The following is a 23,513-nucleotide window of genomic DNA, read 5'->3' as shown; positions in this document are numbered from 1 at the left end:
AGAGGCGGCAAGGGTGTGCTTCTCGAGCGTGACCTTGGGCCAGTAACTGGGGTTCTGGGAGCCTCGGTTTTCCCATCGACAGGAGGAGGACCACAGCAAATGAAGTGTCGCCATGCCCGGCCTGCAGACCGCCTTCACTGCAGGGCCGTCCCCGCCCCCGAGCTGAGCCGACACTGTCCCTCCTGGTAAAGAAGAAATAAGCTTATCCGCTTCAGAGCAATTAAAACTTAAATACTGAGCACAGATCAGTTCCATGGGACAGAAAAATCAATGTTATCAGGTACATGAGTCGAGTCAATTACTGCAGCTATTAAGGGGAGCAAAAATCTGGTGTGCTGAGGAGGCCCAGCACGTCATACAGATTTATTAGTGGGATACTGCAGTGGAAGGGGCGAGGACCCCAGCCCTGCCTCGGACACTCCTGGTGGCCTCGGGCCCTGTGACAAACGCCGTCTCTGGGCCTCGGTCTCCCCATCTGTAAAATGCCCACAAGGACCCCTGTCTCACAAGGACCAACTGAATTCACATGAGCAAAGCGCCGAGCAGAAGACCTGGCGCAGGGAAAGGGTTCCATGAGTGACAGCTGTTGTTGCCGTGACTCCAGAAGTTCTCTCCCGCAGGCAGGTTGTCTCCCCGAGACCCGCCCCAGGGGTTGGGACCTGGGCGTCGGTCGCACACGCCCAGCCCGTGTCTCCTCTGTCCCCAGGCATGGTGAACTTCAGCGAGGTGTCCGGGTACCCCGTGCTGCAGCACTGGAAGGTTCGGTCTGTGATGTTCCACATCAAACTCAACCACGTGACCATCTCTCAGGGTGAGTGCAGCTGCCTGCAAGCCGTCCCTGCCGCCGGCTCCCGGGCGTGGGGTCCCTTCCCGAGGGTACAGGCGTTGGACCCCACTGTCGCAGATGCAGCCTGGAGTGTAGCCACCCTCGTCGCTTCACTCAGACGCACCCTACGGGCAAATGGCCGGAATCAGACCCTTTGCTGAAGGTAGATTAAGTTGCAAGTTTTATTTTGGATCATAGTTGGAAAGGGCAAGGCAGGGGCCACTGAAGAGAAACACCTCCTTCAGCCCTTTTTCTGGGGCTACCCGGTGTGGAGACGGCACGAGCAACAGCAGACTTTCTGTAAACCGACAGAAGGAAACTTTCCAGATGCAGCGAGCACCATGTGGAGGGTCCACACAATGAAGGAAACAAGGGGAAGGAGCGAGGGGGGAGGGAAAATAGGAAACAGCTTACAGTTCCTAAACAGCAAGTAAGCAAAAGAGATAATGGATGGACAGACAGGTCTAGTAAGTTCAGGGAGCAATGACTTTGAAACTCAGAACAAACTATTCTAGAACAGGGCAGTGAGGTGCCTTGTACAGATATTCTTCAAAACTTAGCGGTAAATGCCTTGAATCAAGGTTTTTTTTTTCCCTCTAGCCTTTGAGCAATTCCACTGTGCAATTTGCAAAAGAGAAAATGTCCACAAATATGGCCTTAATGCAGGTTTGTGTCTCTGTTCGACCAGACTAGGAGAACATGACTCCACCGGTGCCTTCCTCTGAGGCCACCTGAGGAACGTACCGGACCTGACCTGACGTTCGCACTCCGGAGTCTGGCTGCTCTGTGGCGCACGCGAGACTGACTAGATTCAGGCGGTGGTGTTGGCACAGGATGACGAGACAACAGAGAGTGGTCTTAGGATCAGCAACGGGGAGCAGGGCTTCGGGCCAACAAGAGCTCGGGTAGAGCAGCTGAGAGAGAGAGAGAGAGAGGGGCCAGGAGGAGAGCATGGCAGAGCAGTGAGACATAAACCGACAAAAGGTGAGGCTCGTGCGTACAGAAGAGAAACGCACGAAGGATAGAGAACACCTCCAGAGGACAGGAGAGGAATCAGAACTTGTTTTTTTTTTTTTATCACAAAAAAGTTCTTGGCAAGAAGAGATTGGGATGGGGATGCCACCAAAGTCAGCTCTGCTGGTGCAGAGAACACCTGAAACTAAGCCACTCTCCTCCGTTCAAGAGACTCGGGCAGTCCAGACCCTCCCGGCGCAGGTGCTGTGCGAGTGGGCGCTTGGCAATCCGATTCCTCCGTTGCCACGTGCCTTTCACAGCCACGCATGGCCTCACGGGCCACGTGGACTTCTGCACTCGGGGTCTCGTGCCTGGACCAGGCTCTGCCTTTTTCTAATAGGACACAGGTGTGGAGGGCCACAGGCAAGCAGGGCTGCGGAAAACTGGCCGGGTTCGGCAGGTCTTAGACTCGGCAAATTGGCCGCAGGCTGTCTTTCGGACAAATATAATTCTCTTAACCAGGGAGCTTGAATCTGGGATAGGCTCACTCCCACATACACACGACAGACGTTCCACGAGGCGACACTTCATTTTGCGATGAGAAATGTTCTCTGCTGGTATTTGTTTCTATTTTAGACTATGCTATTCTTTTTCACTTTCCAACCCCCCCCATGCTATTATTTGAGCTCACTAAATTGATTTAATGCCATGACTTGTAATTTGAAAAAAAATGGACTTAAGCAACATTTTGCTTCACTTGCACAAAGTTCACAACGTGGCCAACTGGCTTAAAAAGATCATTTCCTTAGCAACCAAAAGGTCCGATGTAGCGAAATGGAAGCACTCACCTGGCCAGTAGTCCCAGCCAGCTCTGCCGTTCACGCGGGCCACGTGGGATGGCCATTTCGGGGCTGAGCGGCCTGGGAATCCTGGAGCCCGCTGGGGAGTCCTCACCTTGTTCTTGGCGGGTGTCTGTCTCTCCGTAGCCCTCAGCAACGCCCTCCACTCCCTCGACGGGGCGACGTCTCGTGGGGATTTTGTGGCTTTGTTGGACCATTTCGGCAACCATTACATCCAGGAAGCGGTCTACGGCTTCGAGGAGTCCTGCTCCATCTGGTACCCGAACAAGCAGGTGCAGCGGCGGCTCTGGCTGGAATACGAGGACATCAGCAAAGGTGAGTGGCACAGGCAGCGACGAGTTTGACGCCCTGTCCGAGTCCCGGCGGCCGAGGTGCAACAGGACCGAACTGAAGCAGGGTCTGCAGGTGAGGGGCAGCGCAGGGGTGTGGCCCGGATGCTCTGTGCCCATCCTCAACACTGCCAAGGTTTGGTTGCTGAAACCCAGTCTCTACAGGCAGGTGTGTGGGGGAAACCTCAGATGCAGGATGATGTCCAAACTGTACGGTCACCGCACTAGTTATCATAGAGAGAGTCCTCCAAAGGTTGCCACCAGCCACCCTGCCTTCTGCTACTATAGCAACGGCCACTCTTATGGAGTGGAGGAGGAGGAAGGGCGTACCACAGTGTCCCCACCACTTCCTGGGGCCCGCAGCCCCGCCCCTCACAGCCTGGCAGCCCTGACAGCACCTACTGGCTGCAGTACACCCCTCCTCGCTCCGTCCCGCCCCGCGTTTGCGCCCACACTTCCCCCCGGCGTGTGCTGTGAGGCACTCTCCGGTGGCTCCAGATTCCGGCCTCACCGACAAACCCTCGGTCGCTGCCTGGCGGCAGGTTACTCTTCAGTCCCCGTGAGTGTAAGAAACCGGAGTTTTACATCCCTCCTGGTAGAGAAGGAGTGCTGGCCGGGTCGTCCCTGCGTATCCCGTTCAAGCCGGACTCTTTTGGCGCTGCCGCTCACGGCCGTTCTTCTCCTGGGCTGACCCTCGCAGCGTCCTGATGAGGCCACGGTACGGGGGTGCAGGTTGCTCAAGGGCTGGTGCTGAGACTAGCACGGTGCGCACTCAGGAAGGAGGTCATCTTAAGATTTAACGGTCGAGGGACTGGGGACCCTCCGCTGTCAGCGGGCTGCCGTGGGGGAGGTGGTCCCCCGAGGGCGGCCGAGACGTGCCTGGTTCCCTGTGCTCCGCGAGAATCCCCATTCAGGGAGGCTCAAGAGAGAGCAGGGGCCCCCCCGAGCGTGCCTCCTGGCTCCTTTCGTCCCGAGGAAGCAAAAGGCCTGTGTCTGCGCTGCCGTCGCTGCAGGCTTCCCCTCCCCCTGCGCCAGCCCTGATTCCGCTAAGCTCAAAGGCACAAGCGCGGGGTTCTGGTAACTCTTCAAACTTCAGCATCTTAAAATTGTTCTGCCAAAAAAAGGAGAGTCACAGAAGTAAATATAGATAAGGCCGGTTACGGCCGGTTACAGCCGGCAAAGCTTTCTTCTGTTTCCGCGCCACAGCCCAGGATTCAACCAAAAGGCTGAATCCCCGTGGCTTTCTGAGGAGGCCAGCAGTTCGAGGGTTGCCTGTAGGTCAAGGGCCGCCTGTAGGTGGGTCAAGGGTTGTCTGTAGTTCAAGGGTTGCCAGCCACTGGACTGCTGGGAAGTGAGTCTGACTTCCCCCAGAACACCAGGTTCTCCCCTTGCTTCCGTCCCCAGCCCCAGCATGGCCGTGTCCTCGAGGTTCAACACGGAGCCCAGGAGGGAGATCTGCCCATGGCCTTGGCACCGTGCCCCACCCCTCTTGATCCCAAGCCACCTGGCCACCGGGGACCTAGATTTGTCACAGTCCAACCGTGGGCTTTAGCTCCGGTGTATATGACCCCTTGCCTGTTATTGACCTTAAAAGATAATCAAACCTATGAGTATTTCTGTTTTGATCTCTCTTAACGGTTCGCGTGCACCACCGGCCATCCCCGAGCCTTGTCTCAGCGTCATAGCGTTTGTCTTGCTGTTTGGTCAGATTTTTACTCTTAAGTACTGTTTTCCTCCCTAAGCACCCATTCCATCGTGTTCCAGAAGGCCGCACGGAGGTGGGCTGCTGATAAAGATTTGTAAGTGAGCAGGACAGAGGAAGAGTTTCGTCTGCTCTCGGGGAGAACCGGTGCAGAGCAGGACTGTGCACGGGGTGGGGGGGCAGGTGTTCCGAGAGAGCTGCACCTCCCGGGACGTAAAAGTGACACCTTTTTGGACACGAGTCCTTTGATCATATGTCCTTGCCTGCTCTAACTTTTAAAACCTTTTCGTGGAAAGGATTTCTCTGTTCTTTTGTGCGTATGATCAGATTCCTAAAATTGCTCGTGAATAGAGCGGGCACGGGGGTTTTTGGGTGTGAGACGAAACGGAAGGAGCACAGCACCTCAGGGCCGGGACTCGGGGTCTCCCAGGTGACCTCTGTTTAGCCGCTGACTCTCAGGATCTCCTGTGTTATGCCCTCGGTGGCCCTGTCCAGCTCTGATAGTTCGTGGGTCCTTGGGAGTCCCCATCCCCCTTCAGGTGAGAAGCTTTCTAGGGGCAGGCACTTGGTTGAAGAGCCCCCTCTTCTCCCGACGAACCACTGCAGAACTCCTCCTCTTCTCCACCTTCGCTCTCCCAGGGTCCAACCCGGAGCCAGGCGCAGGGCCAGACTCAGCAACGGTTTATCGCTGTGGTTGCCCCTGCCGGTGCTGGTGGTGGCGGTGGCGCAGGGGTGGGAGTGCCGTTGAAGGCCCTTCCAGTGGGGCGACAGCCCGAGCGGATTTCATCACAGGTGCGGGAACGGCTTTCGTCACAGCTACACCTGAGGGTGAGCTCCGCGACAGGTGTTTTGGGCCGGATGTTGAGAAGGCCGCCTTCAGTGCAACGGCACCTCTCTGTCACACTGCCACTCTGTGGTTCGGCCCTGCCCCTCTGTGACAACAACCGTCTTTAGACGAGTCTGACGGAAGTGGGGAAAATAGACTTCCGTTTCTCATGGCCTACCATTAGACCGTCTCAATTATTTTTTACAGTGCAAATAAAGACTACCAAAAGAGAAATTTTCCAACCTCCTCTCGTCATTCCTCTTCTTCAGGGTGACCTCTGCACCCGTCCACGTGTCCTCTCGCTCTCTGCTTCCCCATCCCCCTCACTCACCCATTAGCCTCCTCGTTGTCAGTCTTTCCAACCTCTTCGACCACGGAATTATCCCTTCCTCAACCTCACAGCTTCCCAACCAGTAATATTTTTATAAACCCACATTTTATAAACCACTGTGTTCCGTCAACACATCACCATGAGATTTCTTGAGCAAGGAGAGTGTGTCTTTTCTGTCCCTTCCTCGACTTCTTTTCACTCTTCCATTTTTTTCTTTCAACCTCTCCACTCGACAGAGATAACAGTGGAGAAGGAAATCAAGGCTTCTTAATCAGAAGTTCATGCTTCCACCCTGCGATGTTCTCTGTCTCAGCGGAAGAACGTGTCTCTCCTGACCAGGCCTGCCTTCCTGAAAATTCTCTCTTCCGTCAGTGGTCCCGATGCTCTCCTGTTAAGGTGCTCTTCAGAAATTCTCTCTCTCTCTCTCTCTCTCTCTCTCTCTCTCTCTCTCTCTCGCACAGCATCATTCCTCTAAAGACATTGTTTAGATTTTGGTCATTTTCCAAAGTGTTATATATTATCCTTAATGTTCATCTGTTCCTCTCTGTCTCTGAGTGATTCTTTTCTCTGTCTACCTCCACCTACATTCTGAGTCTTCCCTTCGTCTTAAGATTCAAAACCTCATTTGCTCTTGAGGGTTCAGCGTTTCTGCCGGACATGCCGCAGGCTCCTCACCGACCAGCATCTCTCTTCTCTGTGGCCGCTGGGAGGCTCACGACCTGTGCGAGCGGGTCCAAATGGAACGTGAGGAGTCGTTCTGGCGGCCCTTCTGCATCCTCCACCAGCAGCCATTTCTGGTTCTGTAGCACCTGAGGATTCCTTCCACAGGTGTCTCCTCCTGTTTCCCCGAATCACATGCATCTACACTGTCGGCTCTGCTAAGGAATGCCGCAGTAGCATCCATGCGTGTCTCCTCGCCTTCACTTCCCTTCCTCTCTAGTCCGTCTGTGTTTCCCCATTTGTTGTGTTTTTTAAATGACACTTAACGCTGTGACTGTTCAGCCTGAAGCCCCCCACTAACTCCTCACTGCCGTCTTGGCGGGCATGGGACCTCCCTTCCTATATTCGTTTTTTATGTTGGCTGTAACAAATTATTACAAAGCCAGGGTTTTGAGCAGCGTCGTTCCTTCTCTGACAGTTCTGGGGGCCAGAGGTGCAAAATCCGTTTCAACGGACTAAACTCAAGGTTTCGGTAGGGCTGGGTCCTCCTGGAGGCGCTGGGGGAGGGGGGGAGCCGCTGTCCTTGTCTTTCCCGCCTGCTAGAGGCCACCCGTAGCCCTTGGCTTGCGGCTCCTTCCTCCGCCGTCCAAGTGTCTCGCTCCAGTCTCTGAGTCACCTGCCCTTCTCTCTCTAACTCCTCCCAATTCCTCTTACAAGGGCTCTTTTGATTATCCTGGGCCCGCCCACCCTCCTAATCCAGGATAATCCTTCCCTCTCGAGAGTCTTAAGAGTCTTCATTTAATTTAAGCAGATCTACAAAACTCCATTTGCCACTGACAAGTAACAGTCACAGGTCCCAGAGATTAGAACCGAGTGTCTGTGGGAGTCGCTCTCTAGCCCAGCACCTCCCCCGCCCTCCCTAGCCGCTGTGTCACCGAGCCCTCTCCGCCCCAAGCACCCTCCGCGCTGGTGGCGCGAAGCTGCCGACCACCCATCCCGAACCCTTGCATTTGCTCCCGCACGGTGTCAGCCCTGAGGCTCGCTCGCTGCCCCGGTCTGAGGCCAGGCCATAGAGACGCTCCCCGAAGTCTCCGTACCTTGTTCCGTCTCGTTCAGAACTCTTCCCTTGGGCCCCCTCTTGCCCTGCTCTTGGCCCTCTCTCTATGTCTTTTTTGGCTGGTGTGAGTTCTGTTGTCCAGTTTCTGGGAGTTTTTTCCTCTCGGTTTAGTCCCTCGAGATCAGCACCTTAGTCTTCCTGGCTAGGATTTCTGTTTCTCACCTGCATTTTTTACTCCCCCCTTTAGCTCTACAAATCTGACACCTGCAATTAAACGACACCCGTCCCAGTGTCAGGCCCCGGCCCTCGGGTGCAGGATCAAGGCACGCCCTGGCTTGGAAGAGGACACGGAATCTGTTCCACACTTCTGAGCCTTGGCGCACGTTGCCTGTCTAAACTTGCCCTCTCTCCTACCTCCGCTGTCCCTTCCTGCTCTTCGGGCGCCTGCGCAGATGCCCCCCCGGGCACACCGCACCTTCTTGAAGCGCCCCGGGCAGGGTGCTTGCAGCCCGTCCCGTGCTCTTCCAGCTCCGCCCGTGCACATGACCTTGGGCAGCGTGCTTCAAAGTCCCCATCTTGTCATTTCCTGTACGACGGGCCCCCATGATAGCAGACTTGACAGCTCTCACTATACTTTTCTCTCTTTTTAACTTAAAAAAGTTAATTTAATTTCAATGTATTGAACAGAACGAAATGAAAAATAAATATTTCTCCCACTCTTATTTCCCAGTAACCCCAGAGGCAGCCATCGCTACCAGTTCACTGTCCGTTCGTGGTGGTCTAGTCCCAGCCATTTGGAAACAGACAGAGCCAGTTGCAGAAGAGCAGATACATTAGGATCTTGGCTGTTTAAAATTATATGGGAACAACCACATATTATACACAAAGTGAGAAACGTGTACACAATCTCAAACTTGCTTTATTTACGTATTTGTAAGGACCACCTTATCTGCTTGCTCCAGGATTAAGGATACAGGGTAGGGAATTTTATTTTTTATACTAAAAACTTCTGTATTGTTTTCCCCACAACCAGCATGTGCCACTTGGACGATAAAACTCTTTTAAAACACTAAAAAAATATATTCCGAAAAGTTCACGTTACCTTGAGCGAAGACTTACAAAGTTAAGTGAAAAAAACAAAACGCACAGTCATCCCCATGGAGAGCTGACCTTTACGCAGGAACCCGGGAGGCAGTGTGGCCGTATGACCACTTCTCATTAATCTTCGAGGCCTCCTCGCCGACACAGTGCCTGACACATAATTAGCATCCGCTGTTTGTTGAAGGAATGAAGCCTTTATTTTGTTCTCACTTCAGAAGAAACCAGGAAAGAACTATAGATCCGTAGATAACAGAAGTGACCAAAAAAAAAAATAAGAAAAAAGAAAAATTGAACCTTCTTCAAATAAGAACTTCCAAGGGCTTAATTCTAATTCCCCACTTGACATACTAAGCACAGTACAGCTTCTTTTTTCTTTTCTTTTCATTTTTTTTTTTGGTACTCCATTCAGGAGTGGATTTTCTGGGGTCTTTCTTTGCTCCTTTTTCCGACATCACTTTCACGGTGACTTGGGATCCGACCTTCGCCGTTGCCTGTTCTTGCCACTGCTTTTGCCGCGCAGCCCAGGGATTAGCTGGACGGACAGTGGGCGGGGAGCGAACGCCTCCCTTCCGCGGTGCCTTCCGGTCCCACATCCACTATTATTTTGTTCCGTTTCGTTTCTAGCCAGTTGTTTCCTTTCCACAGGGAAAGCTAAGAGGAATAGCTTCGTCTCCTTGCAAGATACAAGCGGAGAGATTTTCCCTTCAGTCGACCCTCTAGCTTCGAGGAGTCTTAAGTCAGATTAGAGTCAGATGAGGAAGGAACCCTACCACGGCCTTGCATTGCGGTCATGGTCACGCAGGAGGCCCTGTTTCCCACTTGGTGTCAGTAAGTTTTGGGGTGGATGGAGCCCTAGCCAGGCCCGGGTGGTCTGTCTCCCCAGGACCGTGAACAGACTTCTCTTCTGGCTGGACCCAAACCAGCAGCCGAGTCAGCAGTCGGCTCTCTGAGCCCGCCCCTCGAGTGCCGGCCAGCCAGCGCAGAGCCGCTCCTGGGCATCGAGACGCCGGGGCAGTTTGGAGGCCGGCTCGCTCCGTTGTGGCTCGTGGCATAAAACCCCGATTAGGTTAAGGACACAACATAGAAATCCAATGAAGAGTAATAACTTCGGTCTCTGTAATGCTTTACATTTTACAACCCGGGGGCTGCAACCAGCTCCAAAGGCTCTTTTCATGCACATTTACGATGACGAAGTCAGCACTCAAGTGGCGAAGCAATTATGGCATATAGCTGTTTTCTGTAAATGATTAATTAATTCATTCAGCAAATGTTTGCTGAGGACCGGCGCCGTGCAAAGCCCTGTAGAGAGCAGACAGGGGGCTGGCGGAGACAGCTGGTCCCCGGCAGTCTCAGGCAGGCAGGCCTGAGGAGGGCACGGCTGCAGATGAGCCCGGTGGCACCATGAACAGAGTCTTCGAAAAGAAACTAAGCTTCCCCGACATATGTGCGAGGATTTAATTAGAGTCTCGAGTCCCCGGGCTCTGATGCAGCGAGCCCAGAGTCAACTGGATCTATAGGTTTGGGGGAAGGAGTGACTGCGAATCACATTGCCAAGTAGCTACCGTTTTTCCGAGCACTTACATCGAGCCAGCCACTTGGCTAAAAATCCTCAAACGTATGCATCACTTGCGTCTTCCCCTCCCCCCGTGAAAGATCAGGAAACCGAGCATCAGAGAGCTGAGCGGACTTGCCTGTGGTCGCAGGACTGGCAAGGGGCGGGGCCAGGGTCAGAGCCCGGCTTCGCCTGCCGAGAGCAAATGTGAACGGCTGCGTGCTGCTTCGCCCGCCACTGCAGACGAGCAGCAGGTCAAGGTGCGAGGGGTACGGGACACAGTGAGGGTGGCATCGCAGCACCACTGAAGCCAGGCCCCTGGTCCGAGGTGAACCCCGCAGGGCCGGACGTCAATCTGGTTAGACTTCCCGGGGGATCCACCCTGCCCTTTACCTTGAGTTTTCCAGAGTTTTGATTGTGGAGTGATTTTTTTTTGGCCACGATCTGTGAGGACAACGCAGTCACTGGAGTGGTTTTCGTTTTCCTGTATTCGTAGCGCGTCTCAGAATCTGCCGTGCCTACACACCACCCGGGAACTTGTTAAATGGATGGTCTGGTTCAGGAGCACTGGGCGGGGCCTGAGATCAGGGCACTGGGCGGGGCCTGAGGTCAGGAGCACTGGGCGGGGCCTGAGATCAGAAGCACTGGGCGGGGCCTGAGACTCTGCAGGCCTAATGAGCAAGCTCTCAGAGGACTACTCTGAAACTGAAACTGAAACTGCTAATCCAAGGGCCACATTCCGAATAGAAAGGCCACATTTCTTTTTATTTTTAAAGATTTTTAAATTTGTTTTTAGACAGAGTCTGGGAAAGAAGGGAGGGAGAAAGAGAGGGAGAAAACATCAACATGTGGTTGCCTTTCATGGGCCCCCTACTGGGGACCTGCCCCGCCACCCAGGCTTGTACTCTGACTGGGAATCGAACCAGCGACCCTTTTGGTTTGCAGGCTCATGCTCAATCCACTGAGCTACACCAGCCAGGGCAGAAAGGCTACGTATCTTAATCGAAGACCAACAGGGAGCAGGGGCTGTCGTCACTCTTGTTCCTCCTGCCCGGGGGAAGGGACTTCACCCCAGGAGCCACCCTGGCACGTGGCCTGCAGGGGCGCCCCGTGGGGTCCCTCGCCACAGAGGAGTGTCCCAGAACGGACCAGGACGTTTCTCCGATTAAGGCAGCGGTCGTGAGGCTTGTGCGCAGAGTTGAGCGGCCGTAAGTCCTTGGGCACTGAAAGGCGTTGGAGACACGCCAGCAATTCGGATTAAAGGCAATAAGCTGACTTTTTAAAACTTCGTACCGTAGGCAGCACTGTCCTCGCCTTACTATCTCGAGCATTCATTCTAGGTTTCTAAAAATAGTACTCAAAAGGCCCCATTTTTTTTCTTCTCTAGAAACCGAAAATTGTCACAGAGTCTTCTATTTTCGCCTGGCAGATTATTTTAGTTCTGGGGGTGATGTCAAACGTCTTTCATATAATTGCGGCCCTGACGATAGTGACGTATTACCCATAGCCTACTATTTCGTCGTTAATTATATAGTATCCTAGATTATTCTCTACTCCAAATATATAAGCTCTGCCTTCACAGCTTGATTGATTGCTGCCTCGGAGGGGGCTTGTTTGTTTAAGCCCTTCTATACGTGAACAGTGGTCTGGGTACTGGGCGTGTAATGGGGATGGCAGAGAGAAGTCTCCGGCTTTTATGGAGCTTCTGTCCTGGTGAAGAGAGACAGAAAGTGGCAAGCAGCAAATAAATGAACGCAATCATTCTAGGCAGTGACCGATTCTATGAAGAAACTGAAACCGGGGCGGGGGGTGGGGGTGCATCCTGGAGGCTGGCAGGAGGACCGGGGGGCCCATGAAGGCGGCAGGACCAGAGAAGACCCCTGTGGTGGGGTGAGGGGCGAGGTTGGTCTGAGGCCTGTTGGCCAAGAAGGGGCCAGCCATGCCCAGACCTGGGGGCAGAACAGTCCTGGCAGGGGGAAAGCCATTATGAAGCCTTCGTGGTCTCCAGCATTCTCAAGCTTCTCGTGTAATGCAGGGCAGATAGGAGTTATGGGTAAATACGAGGCTGGCCACCAGCACGACTGTGGTGAAGAGAGAGGCCTGGGTTCTCCGATGGAATGTGAGGAGGACAAACTCTGTGCCTGGCGCATGTGTTCTGTGTCCTAGATTCAGCAAGCCGAGATGGGACCGATGTGTTTAGCCCGCCCTCCTGGACCCGGCGTGTAGACCACCGTTTAGGGGGGCTGGTTACGGTGATACAGACCCGAGAGAAATAAACATACAGCTACAGGCTCGATAGGACAGGGCATCTGTCTACCAGGACTTTTATTCCACCGCTAATTATTTACCTCTGCAAAAAAAAAAGTGTTGGAGAAAAAAATTACAAAATAAGTGGTGATGCAGTGGAGATGGTGCATCACACGGGGAGCTTGAACTTGACATCACTTGGGGTTTCCACATCCTTGGGGATGAGTGCCCTGTGCCTTAGGCAGCAACGTGTCCGTATTGCCCATCCGCCTCTACGGCTGCACGCCGAGGGACAGAGTGACGCTGTTAAGAAACTGGGTTCCTCTGTAGAGGAACGCTCTGGCATTCTCAGGGGCGTGGCCAGTGGGGGGGCGTGGTCAGGTCAGGTTCTACCGCCGCCCCTTCTCTCCAAACACCTGATGCCCCGTGCAGCCTCAGGCAATATTGGTGAAATGAATAAATGAGTGAGAGCCATCCTTTCTCTGTTCCCTTCCCTTCCCAAGGGAAATGACAGCATGCTGTCTGAGACCGCATGTCCCCGAACACCTTCCCCTCCAGCCTCCGGGCGCCAGTGCACTCTTGTGGCGTCCCTCCTCCGCGTCCGCAGTCTGCTGGCCCTGCGTGTGGAGGTGGGCAGGTGGGCTGATGCGGTTCTGTCCTGCAGTGCGGCTTTAGAAAAACAGGTTAGACATTAAAGCCCAGCGATCAAGCACGAGGCAGGGATGGGGTTAAATACTAGAAACTGGAATAAATCCTTGTGTCGCGTCCAACTGGGGATTGTTATTGCAAGTTTCCAGCTACCAGGTCGTGGTATAGAAGCCAACAATAGTCTTTTAACTTCAAATCACCTTTCCTGGAATTGCTTTTCTTATAGAGCAAGTTAGGAGGTTTTCTTTGGGAGGGGGCGGTGATGGGCTCTTGTTGGACGCGATAAGCAACGTGCATTTGAGCGGAAACAGGAGACGTGAAGGTACTCGTCCCAAACGCTCAAATCAGCGAACCCCTCTCAGCTGGTCCTTCGGCCATGGGCCCTTCCTGTCCTTTCCTGGTTTCCGTTCCCCTGTTCAGGGACAGTCTCCCCGAGTCTCACGGAACTCTTTGGAAGATGGTTCAATGGTTGAAATGTGTAACTTCCCAGGGAAAGTTTAAAATAAGAAAAAAAAACTAACCTCAAGGAAATCAGCAAGAAATGGATCGGAGAAGTAAGGAATTTAGAAAAAACTGGGAGGGGTTGACATCATTTTCAAAGGCCTCCCCACCTGCCAATCCCAGCACCAGATGCGGGTGATGGATGCCGCAGCAGTGGAGAGTACATCACTCCCGTTCCTGTTACTGGTAAGAGGAAGAGCAGCTTCCCTCTCTGAGGACTCCCCGGGGGCACTTTGACTTCCCTGCCAACTTGTGGCTGCCGATGGAGTCGGGGCCGCGGAGACTTCAACGGGCGGTTCCTGGAGGGAGAGATGAGGCGCTCCTTTGCCAGGGGATGACGCTCATGCATTCATTCGGAAACGCGAGTTGCGTGTTTGGGGTCCTGGCCACAGCGGGACAGGAGATGTTAAAGGCAGAGGTCCTCTTCTGGCCTCATCTCACCTCTCTCCTTGAAGTTGGCTCATCAGTATCCATGGGGCCCAGGAAGAAGGCCAAGAAAGCCCCCACGTGGTCCAGCACACTCCACCTTCAGAATCCACCCCGAAACAAGGGAGCAGGCGTGTGCACATGCTGTATCCTCGGGAAGAATCTGAGACACAGAAGGAGAAGCAGAGGGCCTTCGGTGAAGGACCCCCTGCGACAGGGAGCATTCTGGGGAGAGGAACTGGGGGGTGACATCGGGCCATCGCTGCCCAGGACACGCAGGGCGCCCAGACCACCAGCTTGGAGTCTGCGAAGGGCCGCTGTGGTGTGGTGACTGCCCACGGAGGCAGGTCTGGGGACAGTCCCTGCGGGAGCCCAGGTCATGCCTGGGGGCTCCAGAAGGTGGTTTCACTGGTCTCCCCTTGGAGCCCAGCTCACTTAGGAACAGACAGCCGGCTGAGTCGTGGTCGACGCGGCTAAGTCTGGCTGGGGACAGACTCGGCCAGAATTTACCGCCACAAGAGCCCTTAGTGGAGAGCCATTGCAATAACCAGGCAGGTTCAGAAAGACTTTCACTTGTTTTTGCCTTTGCAGATTAAGAAAAAAATATGAAAGAAAGAATAAGAAAGGTAGAAAGACGCATTTCTGCAGCCCGACAGCTCAGTAAATCTGCCGGTTAAAATATGTGCTTTGCGGTTGAAATGTGAGCGCCGGCGATCGGGGAGAGCACCCTGATCGGGTAAATCAGCAGCCCGGACGCCTCTGACGTTGTCCTCTGTCCTCGGGGTTTCCCTTCAGTCAGGCGGAGTCCACAGGGGCGGCCTCGAGAGTCACTCCGTGCATGCGCCTGGCCGCCCCTGCCGACGGCTGTGGCCCCTCCTGCCCATTTATTACAAGTCTGGTCGATGACTGCGGTAATTGGTTCCATAGACGTTGATGCGTTTGGGGCATTCATGGTGTGACGTGTTTTCATTTGGTCTGTGTTGCCGTGGAGGGGAGGGACTCCGTGCCCACTTCTCGGCAACCGAGGTGTCCCCACGGGCATTGCCACAGATTCTGCTCACAGCGGGTTCGGGGTCACTATTGATCAGAGTCACGCAGCTGAGGGTACACAGGAGACGCCAGCGCTCCAGCTTCCCTGGTCTGTGCGTTCTTGTCCGGGGCTGGGGAAAAAGAAGAAGTTACGCCGTCAAAATTCCCACAGTGTTTCTCTTCAAGGGTAATTAATACATCGGGGTCTGTATAGAGCAGTGGAGCGTCTTATGTTCACTGGGCTGGCCGAGATCACTGACAGTCTACAGATAAACGTAAAAGCAAGTTGAAACCAAAGAAAATCTGTCTTAGAACTCAGTCAGCCATTTTTTCAAAATTATTTTATCGCCCTGGCCATTGTAGCTCAGTTGTTTGCAGCATTGTCCTGTAGACCAAGGGGTTGCAGGTTCAATCCCTGGTCGGGGCACGTGTGAGAGGCAAATGATCCGTGTGTGTCTCTCTCTCCTCTCTCCCTTTCGCCCTCGCCCTCTCCCTGTCTCCCCTCCCTTCCTCCCTCTCTCTCTCCCTTCCTCTCTAAAAGCAATGAAAAAATGCCCTCGGGTGAGGATGAAAACATTCTTTTATCATGCTTTATTTTCCACCATCCGGTGTCTGTTTATTGAGTTCCTCCTTGGCACAGGCAGCCTGCAAACTGTCTGTGGAAGGGACGTGACCCCTGCTCTCATGGAGGAGATGCTACAAATGAGTAAATGAAGAATAAACACGACGTTAGGAACTGGGCTGTGACAGAGGCTCGCAGGGGCACTGCTCACCTGCCTTAGACAGGGCATCGGGGGAGGCCTGGGTGGCCCTATGCTGATGTGTGGAGGAAAGACATCCCAGGGAGAGGGCGTGGCCAGCGCAGAGGCCTGAGGTAGGGAGGTCCAGTGGGGTTGGAGCAGGGGCAGCCAGGACACTGTGGTCCAGCTGGGAAGGCTGGGATGGCCCTGCAGGACCATAGGAGCCCTGGCAGAGACGTGCTGTGCCCTGGGTAGAGTGGCATCAAGGCCAGAGCAAACTCGGAAACACCAGAGACCCAAAGCAGTAGCCCTGGTGTTGGAGAAGAAAGGACACAGCAAGGGTGGCTTGTGGAAGAGAGGAACTTGAAGACAGGGTGCGTCCAGGGAGGGAGGAGCAGGGGGAAAGGAACAGAGAGATGCTAGACATTTGGTTGGGCAGCTGATGATGCTGACGTGCGGGGTACAAACAGGGCCGATGGGACAGAACGGGTTGGGGCAGGTGGGGTGTGAGGAGCTTCGTGCAGACGCGTTGATGTTGCGTTTCCACGGAGACGTCCAAGTGGGGCAGTCAGGTGGGCTGGCGGACGTGTAGGTCTGGAGCTCAGAGGAGAGGCCAGCGCTAGAGATGCTAACCCGTGAGTCTGCAGACATCAGCCAGCACCCAAGGCCCTGGGAATGGGCGCGCCCACCGATGGAGGAAGGCCGAGAAGAGGAGCAGGCCAGGACCAAGCCTTTAGGTGCAGCCGCAGTCAGAGGTCGGGGGGAGGTGGCAGGTGCGGGGGGAGTTCAGCAGGTGACACTGTGAGGGAGCTGGCGCCAGGGGGAGGGTCCGAGGGAGGTGTGGTCGAGAAGAGAGCGGGCAGCTGTCTTGTCCTCCTGAGCAGGAGGGTGAGACTGGCAGGCCAAATGTCATTGGCTCGTTCACTCGGAAGAGCATAAAGTATTATAATGCAAAGGCCCTGAGAAGTAATCACAATGGCAACATATGTGCCGGAGTTCCCAGTTGTCAGTAACAATGCTCACATGGACCGTATTCCTCGCCACCCTGTGAGGGGGAGGTAGGGTGCCCGTGATAACTGCAATGGGCGAAGGGTTTCTGGGAGTTGTTCTCGGCCACAATGGCTTCACCCTGAGTTGTGAGGCCGCCGAAGGCACCCTGCTGAGCAGAGCTCTGTCCCTGGGGGTGTCTCTGGGATGAGTGTGTTGTCCCAGTCCCCCCCTGGGGCCTCTGCCCACAGCCCCTGTGCCTTGCACGAAACTGGTGCCACCGCTCCCTGGCAGCCCAGCTGCCCCCAGTCCAGAGAGGAGGGACCGAGGTCCCCACACAGAGACACGGGCCCATGGCCGCTCAGCGAGGGCAGGACCAGAACCCAGAACTGGAACCCAGGCCCCCTCAGCCGCCAGCCTTGTCTCATTGCGCTGTGTCTCTTTCTCCACGTGCTAGAGCCGGAGCGGCTCAGGGCTTGTCCCAAGGCCTGGGTGCATCTCTGACGTCAGGACCCGCCCACAGTGCTGCCCCAGGCTAAGCGGCCCCTCCCACGAGGACGCCAGAACAGACGGGGGACATCCACTCCTCACAGAGTTATCGCTACTAGGCATTCTTAACGTAACAGGAAGGAAAATGAAATGCGTACTCTGCCCAGCCCTCACCTGCCCGCCCCCGCCCCCGCCCCACGGGGGAGAGCGTTCCAGTGCGCGGGTAAGGGATGGGCACTCAACTAAGTACCGGCCGCTCAGCGTGCACTGAAGGCCAGGCTCAGGGCTGGGTGTCGGGAACACACTGATGAGTAAGAGCCAGGCCCCGCCCTGAACTGGCTCACAAAATATGTGGAAAGGTGTCCAGTGAACACAAGTGACGACGACGTGTGACAAGGGCTAGAAGGGACCTGAGAACAGGAAGCACCAACCAGGAGCTCTGACTGCAGGGGGGGCGGGGCTGGAAACCCTCCGGGAGGAAGTGCCGCGTGCCCGGGCGGTGGAGGGCGAGTGGACCTCAGGGGGCGGCCTCTGGGGAGCGGGTGCCCTGCACGGGACACAGCAGGGCAGGGGCACACGGGGCAGTGCGACCACGTGGAACACCCAGGAGACGCAGCCAGAGGGGCCGGGGATGGGTCGAAGGGCTGTCTGGCCACGACCCGTTCTCGTGTTTTGATGTTCAAGTCATTTGCGAGTTACTGCTAAGGGAGGTCAGTGAGAGGGGACGTGTTCCGGTTGCGCTTCAGGAGCGAACATCTGGTGATAAATACTACGGGGACGGTGGAGGATAGAAGACCGGAGGTCGGCTGAGCGGTCAGGAAAGTCCTGGGGGAGACCAGGTGGGAAGGGGGAACTGCTGAGGGTCTAGACTCGGGGGGTGGGGGGAAGAGATGTCAAGTGTAGGGTGAACGTGACAGTCATGTAGGAAGGATCACTCATAGGATGTGATTCTTTGGACGTGGGGGGTGAGGATGTGGTCAGCCCCAGCGAGGCCCACCCCGGAAGTCTCCCAGGTGGACGCAAGTGGAACGAGCACCCGTGGGCCCTGCCGGGAGTTCCCCGGTCACGGAACCACCGATGTCCAAGCCCTTTCACCCAGACGTGAAACCAGGCAGACGCAGATTACTGAGTAGCAGAACTTTGGGTTTTTAAAAATAACTTATTCTTATGGTTTATTTTTTTTCCATGGCAGTTTATATTCAGTAGAACTTTTGTTTTTTACGATAGTGCAATTGTTTCTGGAGGCTGACATAGCCGGGGAGGTCGAAGGCAGCACACCCTCCTTTCTGGGGTCTCCGTCCTGGCCTGGTGACACCCCACTTTTTAGGGGCTCCCGAACTGCAGACACCCCTCTCTGAGACAGAGGCAGGAGTGGGGACCCCGCGTTCTCCTGTATTCTTCTCTCGCAGACAACCTGGGCTTTGCCTCGGCGGGAGCCCCGCGCGGAAGCCATTGTTCCGACTCCCCTCGAACTCGGCCCGATTCCCTGTCTGACCCAGCGCGGGGGTGGGGGTGGGGAGGGTCAGTGGTGATCTGCGCCATCTCCGGCGTTCAGACACCAGAGAGTCCATCCACCAGCGTGACAGTCACAGTCGTTCTCTTTGCTGAAAGCCGTTCGGGTGCAGAGGAACTAGGGGTGTGGGTGAAGACAGGGGAATGGGCGGGGGGATGGGATTCGAGTCGGTAAAATCTCATCCTTCCCACGGCAGCTAGAGAGGTCACATTCCTGTAAACATTCCGATTCTTGCCATTCTGAACATATGTTTCCTTGTTATCTTTTAATTGGTTTCTATTCTAAATGTAACGGTCAACAGTGGTGAGGGTAGCGGCTGGGAGCACTGGTGTGGGACTCGTCAATTCTGGGGACGCGTGAGATTTCGGGACCTCATCGGTGCCCTCCTCCCTGCCCACGTCCCCGCCACCCACACGCAGAAGCTGGAGATGGCTCATCGTGCCCCTTCCCGCCCGGGTTGCCCTCTCTGTGGGTGTCAGGCTCTGGGGGACAAAGCGGGAGGAGTCATCTGAAATCCCAACGACAGCCCCGGAAGCGTGTGCAACAGCAGGTGGAGCCAAGAGCGTGGAAGCCGGTCTCGGTGGGCTGCCACGCAGGAAATCTCGTGCCCTAGGAAAGGACTTCAGAAGTTGTCGAAAACCACTCAGCAAAATGTGGTCATCGGGTGTCCTGGAGAAAGCCGGATTTCGAAGATCTCGTAGACCTGGGGCAGGGAAGGAAGCCCGGTGCAAAGGGAGGGGGCGGAGCTGGGAGTCGGAGACCCAGTGAGCCTCTCGGGCTCCCAGCCTCGGTGCGCTCCTCTGCAGAATGGGAGCGCGAGGGCGCTGCGGAGTCGTCAGGACGAAGGGTCGAGGCTGGCAGAGCGTCTGGCCCAGAGCAGGTTCCCAAACACGTTCACGATTAGGTTATTTTTCCGAAAGGGGCCCCGCAGCACACTAGTGCAACCGGATAGCCCGCAAAAGATGAATTCCAAGTTGGAACTGTTTTTGACGGCATTGCATGCTGCATTTCCTCCCTTCTTGGAGATTCATAACACACACGATGATTTCAAAGGCTTCTCAGAGTTGCAAGAAAACCTGCTTAACTCTTACCCCTTCATCAGAGCCTGAAAATCTTTTCTGATTGTCTGTCTGTATTATTTTAAGTAATGCCATTAACAAATCCGAAGGACAAAAGTTCTATGAAATCTACTTAGAAAAGCACTGAGGTTTCGTTACGCAGCTTCTGATAAGATGGGAAGCTTTCTCTTTAGACTCCTCTGTCCGGATTTGGCACCAAATTCTCTCATTTCTTCTGGAATACTCCCTCGGTTTGACCTCGTGCTCGTTCTCTACGCAGGGTGGTCGCCCCAATCGGAGCCCGGACCTCCACGCCCGCGGTGTCATGGCGGGCCCCTGGCTGCCATCCCCTCGCTCCGTCACCCGTTTGTAGCCAGCATCCCTCTGCCTGACTCCTCCCCCACACCATTCCCTCCGGAGCTCTGGCGAAGCCTTGCTCCGCACCATTGCTTCAAGCCTAGAATTCCCCGTCTGCTTCCTCAGGGGGCTGCCCAGCAGGGCCCTACCCTGTGGATATAACGTCCTGCATGGAAAACCTCCAGTTCAGAGTTTAACTCCTGAATGGCCTCCTGGGCCACCCTCACCTCTGCTTTTTGACCCTGTTGCCTCTGACGACCCACCTCTTGCTGTTGTTATGTCTGTTGGCTTCCTACCCCGATCAGACTGCCAGTTCCGTGAGCTCAGCGTCGTCCCGGAGCACTGCCCAGTGGACCACACACGTGGGCAGTGCTGGGCACGTGGCAGGTCTTTCACAGACCTACGCCGACTGCCCGACGCATCTGTCACTGTCGTGTCTGGAAGCCGACACCCCAGGGGGGCCCCGCGTTTGTGCGAAACTCCAGGGACAGTGTCAAGGACACTTGAGCGCCGTTCCGAGAAAGAAGGCGGTGAGCGAACACGGCGCCTCCTCATCGCCTCCCGTCTCCCCTCGCACGTGAAGTTGCTTTGGCGCATCCGACGGCCAAGAAGCCGCATAAGAGAACCGTTGCTCCGTGGTGAGGAGGAGAGGAGACCGAAGTCAGCAACTGCGGGAGAATTATGTCTCCAAGTGCACGCGTCACCTTGGGGGTTAGCGAGCCCTTCCTCAGCCTTGGGGGGAGGCAGGGCGGAGAGGCTGGGACGAAGTAGAAGGCTGTGTTTTTCCTTCAGGCATGGGGGAACATCCTATTCCAGAAGCAGGGGTTACTACACAATACAGCCATCCTCTGCATGGCCTGTGAAAAGAGAGGACGTGGTGATAATAACAGAGATCTAACGTGAATTTGCCCTGAGCAAGCCATCGCAGCAAACCTCATATTCTCAGTCAGACGTATTTTTAGAGTTTTAAATGCCTCTGGCTAAAAAAGGACGATTCACTCCACCACTCCCGTGAGTTCCCTCCGTGACCGGGAGGCAGTATGGCCCAGTGGTGAAAGGCAAGGTCTTTGGAACGTGTGTGACCTCAGTTCCTTAAGCTTCACCCTGTGTGTCTAGACGGTGAAAATGACCGTCTCTCGGTCACAGCGCACAGTGTGAGAGTTCAGGACGGCCAGGTGTAGCGAAGCAGTGTCTACAGTGAGAACTCGGTAGCTCAGGGGTCAGCCGCTAGGGCCCACGGGTGGATCTGGCCTGGCCCCCCGGGTTTCTACGGCTCGCAAGCTAAGAGTGGTTTCTGCATCTTTAAATGATTGACAAATAAAAAAAGGAAAGTGGCATCACCTAAAACTGTTAACATTTAAATTTTGGCATCCGTACATGACACTTTATCTTCAGAACGGAGCCAGACCCGTTCCTTCGGGTGCTGTCTGAGGCTGCTTTCTCATTGCAAAGGTGGGGCGGGGTAGTTGCTTCAGGAAAGCCAAAAATCCGTGCCCTCTGGCCCTTTGCAGAGAAAGCTCGCCGACTCATGCCGTCGGGGGCAGCTCTCACCAAGGAGCTCCGTCCTCCGTGCAGCCTCTCCTGGTCTAACCGTCCTAATACCGTCCGGTCCCTACTTGATCCCTTTTTAATAACAGCACTTAGGTTCTGTGCGTCCGTCTCATCTCCCGGACAAGACAGCGCACCCTCGGAACGCAGGGATTACACGGAATTCATTCTAGTGTCTTCGGAAGCCCACACGGTGCCTCGTAAACAGACATTCGGAACCTTGGCATTTGCTCTGTCAAATCAAATCCAGTTCCGGTTTGGGTCTTCGCCCTTTTGCCTGGTCTCAGCCTATTATCTGACGGACAGAAGAGCCTGGGAGGCTGGAGAGGGAAGCACCAGCAGGGTCCACAAAGACTCACACTCAGAGAATAAATAAGGAAGGGCAATGACCTTGAGATGAGACGAGCGCTCACCACCATCCACACGCAGTCGCCACATCGGTTGGTTGCTGACAGCGTTCGCTTCCTACTGTTTCTCGAGTTGCAAAGTCAGATGTGCCTCAGGGGCTGGGTGTATGAAGGATGAATGCTCTCTTTTACCATTTTAAAAGGGTCCTGTCCTCTGGCTTTCTTGACACCGTTGAAGGTTCTGGCACTGGGAGAGGGCTGTATTTTGTTGGGGTGTGTACATGCACACCCATGCACACAGGGGTGGATGTTCATTCCGTCCCGTGGCATTAGTTGTTTGACGCTGGACTGGACTAAAGATGATATCCTGATTACTGACGATATCCGGATTGTTCTCCTCCAGTAGCCTTGTTACCGGGGGAATGGTGGGTAACTGCAAGATCCCCCAACTCCAAGCTTTCGAGCAGAATTCATGAGGCACTGCGCCTGAAGGGGCTTATGTCCTGTGCTTCTCTGCAGGTGTCTGATTTTCCAGGCTGATGCGGGGGGCCACACCACGGGCATCTTGCTGGTACCTAGGAACCATTTGCCTTTTCCTCTTTTTGTGAAATAAGAAAGAGCCCAGAAGTCTTAGCACTAACACAAGGGTGTGATATGTAAATATTTAGGACACGGGATGGTGGCCCTTACATGCTGTCATGTAGGTGCCACCCACCCACGCAAGCACCATCCACGCAGTGGGGCACTTGGGGGAGAAATATTTTGTAACCAGAAAGGTTGACCTGGGGGATCAAAACGTTGTCTGGTTCTACTAGCGCTGAACTTGTACTTGAGGTGGTTAGAGCTCAGCGTGTTCAGAGCACTGTTCCTACCCATGTTCCCCCCAACCCTAACTGAAGGACCATCTGGCTGCCAGACAGCCTGGTGGCCGGCACTGTGGATCCCTTGGGACCACAGGGACCGTGACATTCTTAACAAGTGCACGGACAACCACCAGGGTGGCCAAGAGGCCACCATAAGGCCAGCCGGCCACGTCTTTCGATGGACGTTGTGCTTTAAAGTTGTGCGTGGAAGCGTGTCGTCACAAACTGTTGCACCCATGAATTCCACACCATCGTTTCCTCCTGTTTTTCCATCCTTCGGAGCCACCCGGATTGCGGGCCGTGGGTTGGCCCCAGCCTGGCCCGGCTCCCGGCTGCCGTCTCGGGCCAGCAGCTGGGTGCTGTCGAGGTCTGGCCTCCGTCCCGGCCTCCTCGGCCTCGTGGTGGGGAGAGGGGTGCAGCCCTTCCTCCATCCTGCATGCATTTCCCTACAACATGGGGTCTTCTGACCCCTTTCCCGTGGAGGAGCGGACCTCCCATCAGCCTCGGCGGGCCGAGTTCCTGCAGATCCGAGCCTGCGCATTTACTCCTTGCTGCCGAGTGT

At 55.0% G+C, this 23,513-nt stretch overlaps 1 protein-coding gene across 2 annotated transcripts in view; it reads left to right on the top strand.

Moving 5' to 3' along the window:
• The window catches only part of ASTN1 (astrotactin 1), a 269,721-nt gene that overhangs the window by 211,986 nt on the left and 34,222 nt on the right, over window positions 1-23,513 (top strand). For both annotated transcript variants that reach the window (XM_045838783.1, XM_045838782.1), the window contains exons 15-16: window positions 707-811; window positions 2,767-2,955. In XM_045838783.1, coding sequence (XP_045694739.1) covers window positions 707-811; window positions 2,767-2,955 — 294 coding nt within the window. The remainder of the gene's footprint in view (window positions 1-706; window positions 812-2,766; window positions 2,956-23,513) is intronic.

The sequence above is a fragment of the Phyllostomus hastatus genome, unplaced genomic scaffold (assembly GCF_019186645.2).
Source record: "Phyllostomus hastatus isolate PE091 unplaced genomic scaffold, TTU_PhHast_1.1 phas_contig_283, whole genome shotgun sequence".
NCBI classification, from domain to species: Eukaryota; Metazoa; Chordata; class Mammalia; order Chiroptera; family Phyllostomidae; genus Phyllostomus; species Phyllostomus hastatus.
The sequence above is the reverse complement of the archived record's forward strand: the minus strand, read 5'-3'. Positions and strand labels throughout refer to the sequence as shown.